General features: G+C 49.1%; 1 protein-coding gene across 1 annotated transcript in view; it reads left to right on the top strand.

Annotated features, from left to right (window-relative positions):
- LOC119585104 (serine/threonine-protein kinase Nek1-like) overlaps nucleotides 1–5,000 on the top strand; it is a 13,831-nt gene that overhangs the window by 3,213 nt on the left and 5,618 nt on the right. Inside the window, exons 3-5 of the mRNA XM_037933735.1 lie at nucleotides 400–575; nucleotides 1,748–1,879; nucleotides 4,390–4,537. Coding sequence (XP_037789663.1) covers nucleotides 400–575; nucleotides 1,748–1,879; nucleotides 4,390–4,537 — 456 coding nt within the window. The remainder of the gene's footprint in view (nucleotides 1–399; nucleotides 576–1,747; nucleotides 1,880–4,389; nucleotides 4,538–5,000) is intronic.

Raw genomic sequence — 5,000 nt, 5'->3', positions numbered from 1 at the left:
TCCCTTCCTCTCTCCTCTCCCAAACCCCCCTTTCTTCCTCCTTTTTCCACCTCCTTCCTTCCCCCCTCCTCCACTCACCCCCTTCTTCCCCCTCCCCCCACCTCCCATCTCTTCCCTCCTCCCTCCCACCCTTCTTCCCCTCCCTTTCCCACCCTTCTTCCCCTCCCTCTCATCCCTCCCTTCTTCCCCTCCCTCCCTCCCATCCTCCCTTTCCCTCCCTCCCTCTCCTCCCCTCTCTCTCCCCCCTTCCCTCTCCTCTCCCTCCCTCCCTCCCATCCTCCCTCTCCCTCCCTTTCCCTCCCTCCCTCCCATCCTCCCTTTCCCTCCCTCCCTCCCATCCTCCCTTTCCCTCCCATCCTCCCTTTCCCTCCCTTTCCCTCCCTTTCCCTCCAACCAAAGATACGTGATAAAGGAAGTGCGCGTGGAGGAAATGAGCGTGGAGGAGTTGGAGAAGACGCGAACGGAGGCCACCATCTTGGCTCGCTGCAAGCACTCGAGCATCATCCGGTACAAGGAGTACTTCATGCTCGCCAACCCCGCTACGATGTGCCTCGTCATGGAGTACGCTGATGGGGGTGAGGAGGAGGATTTTTTTTGGGGGGAGGGGTTGGGGGGGATGGGAGGGGGGAGGGGAGGAGGAAAGAGAGGGAGGGGTGGGAGGAGGGGGGGGAGAAGAGAGAGAGAGAGAGAGAGGAAGGGAGGGAGGGGGGAAGAAGAGAGCGAAAGGGAGGGGGGAGGGGGGAAGAAGAGAGCGAAAGGGAGGGGGGAGGGGGGAAGAAGAGAGAGAGAGGAAGGGAGGGAGGGAAGTAGGTAGACTAGTAGAGAGGGAGGGAAGTAGATAGGTAGGTAGGTAGGTAAGTAGGGAGTGCGGGAAGTAGGTTTGTTGGTAGGTAGGTAGGTAAGTAATGTTGGTTAATTGGTTGCTTGTCTTGGGGGAGAAGAAGGGGTAAATATTTGTTTGTTTGTTTGTTTGTTTGTTTTTGTTTTTTATATTTTTTTTCTAGTTTTTTTGTTAATTTGCAACGCTGGCACACATTCATTTGTTCATTCCCTATTAATGTAACATTACTCTTATGTTACTGTTATTTTTTTATTAGTGTTGTTACTATTCTTGATTTTGTTATTATAAAAGTAATTATTTTATCTGTTTATCATTTTTTAAACACCTTTCCACATTTACTATTTATTCCATATTTTTTAACATTCTTGAAAATTGATTGTTCAATCTCTAATATTTGTTTCTACATTTTCTGATATTCATGATAATGATAATCTACCAAAGTACAAATCACATTATTAATATATATTTGTTTATCAATATTTTAACTCTCTCTCTCTCTCTCCCTCCTTCCTTTCCTCCCTCCATCCTTCCCTCCTTCCTTTCCTCCCTCCCTCCCTCCCTCCCTCCCTCCCTCCCTCCCTCCCTCCGTCCCCTTCCCTCCCTCCCTCCCTCCCTCCCTCCCTCCTCTCCCTCCCTCCCCCTCCCTTCCTCCTCTCCTCCTCTTCTCCTCTCTCTTCTCTCCTCTCCCTCTCTCTCTCTCCTCTCTTCTATCTCTCTCTCCTCCCCCTTCCCCCTCCCCTAAAACTACCTTCCCCCCCTCCCCTCCTCCCTAACACCCCTCCTCCCTCCTCCCCCCTCTCCCCTTGCCCTGACTCCCTCTCCTCCCTCCCATCCTCCCTTCTCCATTCCTCCCCTCCTCCCTCCGCCTCCCTCCTCTTTTCTCTTCCTCACTCATCCCTCCCGCAGGAGACTTGTCCGTGCGGGTGAAGGAGGCTCGCAAGATGGGAACTTACATCACCGAGGAATCCATCTTGCACTGGTTCGTTCAAGTGATCTTCGCCGTTCAGTATTTGCACAGGAACAACATCCTACATCGAGGTATTTTTATTTTTATTTATATATATATATAATTTTTTTTTGCGGGGGGGGGGGGTTCTTCTTACTTTTTGTTTTTCTTTTTCCTTTTTCTCTCGGAATTATGGTCATTCCTCTTTTTTCGTTTTCCGTCGCTCCTTCTCTAGCTGTTAGTAATTCATCTTTCTTTGCTCATAATTATTCACCTCGAAAGGGATACGGAATATAAACAATAAATGCGAAGTGAGTCTTCATAGGCGACCCGTGTATGACTTGTTTATTTGCATAGAACAGACTACTCGCCCTGTGTACCTGAAAAATACCCTCGTCCACTGAGTCGGAGGCCACTACCAGCCCATGAAAACTGCCGGCAGGGATGTGGTGTTGTTCTTGAGGAAAATATCGATAGCGCCCCGGAGAGAATGGAGGGAAAAAAAAGGCGAAAGAGTGAGTTGCTTCTGTGGAAAATACGTCTCCTTGACACCTTCACTTTAAGACGGACACGACGCTTCGCGCGCACGGTGACAAATATCGCTGGATATCCCAGGCCCTAAAAATGGATCCGTAAGACAGGACGAGTGGATCACAAGAGATAAATTTCGAAGGAACAGCGTCTGTGTGTAAGGTCTGTGTGAGGTGCAAAAAGGAAAACACTCTTGTCCTCGTGGCAACAGTCGGTGCAGGTGAAGAAGTGCTTGGAATAGTGTACGATGTCCCAAAGGAAATCGGAGTAGAGGAAAGTGACAACGTGCAATGAACGCGTCATACTTGCCTGGTGGATGAAAGAGTGGAATAGTGCACGTGCATGTCCACGAAACTGCGCTCTCCTCATGCAAGCTGTGAATGCGCAGGGTGCGATTTATAGACTCATTGCATTTAATGCAGAAAACACGGTAGCTAGAAATATCCTTTCCCCAAATTTCTAGGGTATACAAGTGTCATTATACTGGATATCCCCTTATATAAGAATATCATCCTGTGACAAGGTTGATCAGTTAGGCGAACTAGCACTTTCTCATGAAGAACCATACTATACAGTACCATTATCCCTTAAACAAATAATGGAGAAGAAGAAACTGTTGTCCTGTCTTCGAGATTGAGGATCGAGTATAGACCACGGAAGAGCTGAAGAAAAATGGGGCGCTATCTGAAAGCATTGCAAGGACGGTAGATGTAAGCAAACCCTATAAAGTCTGTAAGTTACACCAACCAGTCTATGCAGAGGATAACAGTACACTATACAGTATGTATAGGATGCAGTTGGGGAGGCAAAACCAATTTCGCCTCACCACATTAAGGTGTGCGCCCAAATCGCATAATCTTGCCCATTACCAATCTTTTTTGCACAAAAACTGCTTCATATCAGATCGCACTGTCCAGGGAATAGCACTTATTGATTATATGTAAACTTGTTATAGACATCGGTCTAGTCTTTAACCCAATTATTACAGGTGGCAAGACTACGATGCAATGCCCACTGTTGTAAAAGTTTATCTATTGTCTTTACACATAGATGGCTCTACATGTGCTGAGTCACCAAGGAGTCACATATTAGTCTTACCAGTCTCACCTGTTTACCCTTTTCCTTTTTTTTTTTTTTTTTTGAAAGCTTCATTTCCATTATTGTTTTGTGTTTGGTTTGATTAATATTTTAATAACAATTTAACAATCATAATATCAAGAAGAAGGATAACACTGTCAGTATTAATAGTATTAGAAAGAAAAACGCATTTCCCCGCCAATTCAAGGAATGGAGAAATCAGGATCGATCATTACGGGACCAACTGATAGACTCCTTGGTGGCTGAGCACACGTGGAGCCATCTCTATGTAAGAAAGCTCACTAAAATCTAAAAGGGGACAGGACACAAAGCCGCTGACATTGGATGAATATAATCAGTGACATAAAAGTTTTAGTAGAGTAGATATGTGAATAATAAGGTACAATAGCACAGTCCTTCACGCATGTAGAACTAATGTTTGACTGATAGCCCTCTACAAAGGAGCACAGCCAGTTCTGATAGATTCTTTGGCAAATTACCATGGCTTTTTATAGTGTATTTACTCAGTTCTGTAAATATTTTTTATCCGATCAAATAAGATTTTTTTCCTCACTTCCTTTTTTTCTCCTTCCCCCTTCTTTTATCCACCTCCCTTTTCCTCCTCAATCTATTCCTCATTCTCCCTCTTCCCCACCTTCACTCCCCTTCCTCACTTCCCTCAACTCCTAATTCCTTCCATCTTCCACTCCTCCCCACTCTAACTCTCCTTCCCCCCTCTCCCCACCCTCATACCTCCACTCTCATACTCCCATTCCCCCCCTCTCCTCACCCCCACTCTTCCCCTCCTCCCCTAACACCTACCCTTCCCCCCCTCCCCCTTCCCTAACACCCCTCCACCTCTCCCCCATCCCTTCCCTAACACCCCTCCTTTCCCACCTCCTCCCCTCACCCCTCACCTTACTCCCCCTCCCCAAACACCTCCTTCACCCCTTCACCCCCCTCACCCCCCCCCCCCCCCCCCAAAAAAAAAAAGACCTGAAGACGCAGAACATATTCCTGACAAAGTCGAACCTGGTGAAAGTCGGAGATTTCGGCATCGCCCGCTTCCTCAGGGACAAGCAGGACCTCGCTACAACGGCCATCGGGACGCCTTATTACCTGTCCCCGGAGATCTGTCAGAGGTGAGGCTGTTTATTGGAGGAGGGAGGGAGGGAAGAGGAGAGGGGAGTGGGATGGAGGAGAGGGAGGGAAGAGGTGAGGCTGTTTATTGGAGGAGGGAGGGAGGGAGGGAAGAGGAGAGGAGGGAAGAGGAGAGGGAGAGGGAGGAGGGAGGGAAGAGGAGGGGGAAGGGGGGAAGAGGAGGGGGGAGGAAAGGGGAAAGGGAGTGGGATGGAGGAGAGGGGGGGAAAGAGGAGAGGGGAGTGGGATGGAGGAGAGGGAGGGAAAGGGGAAAGAGGGGAGGGGAGAGGGAGGGAGAGGAAGGGATGGGGAGGAGAGGGGATGGAGGGAGAGGGGGAGAGGAGGGGGGGGAGGGAGGAGGAGGGAGGAGGAGGGGAGCGGAAGGGGAGTGAGGAGGGGGCGGAGGGAAGGGGAGAGAGGGAGGGAGGGGGATGGGAGGGAGGGACGGGAAAGGAAGGAGGACGG

Source organism: Penaeus monodon, chromosome 3 (genome assembly GCF_015228065.2).
Source record: "Penaeus monodon isolate SGIC_2016 chromosome 3, NSTDA_Pmon_1, whole genome shotgun sequence".
NCBI lineage: Eukaryota > Metazoa > Arthropoda > Malacostraca > Decapoda > Penaeidae > Penaeus > Penaeus monodon.
The sequence above is the reverse complement of the archived record's forward strand: the minus strand, read 5'-3'. Positions and strand labels throughout refer to the sequence as shown.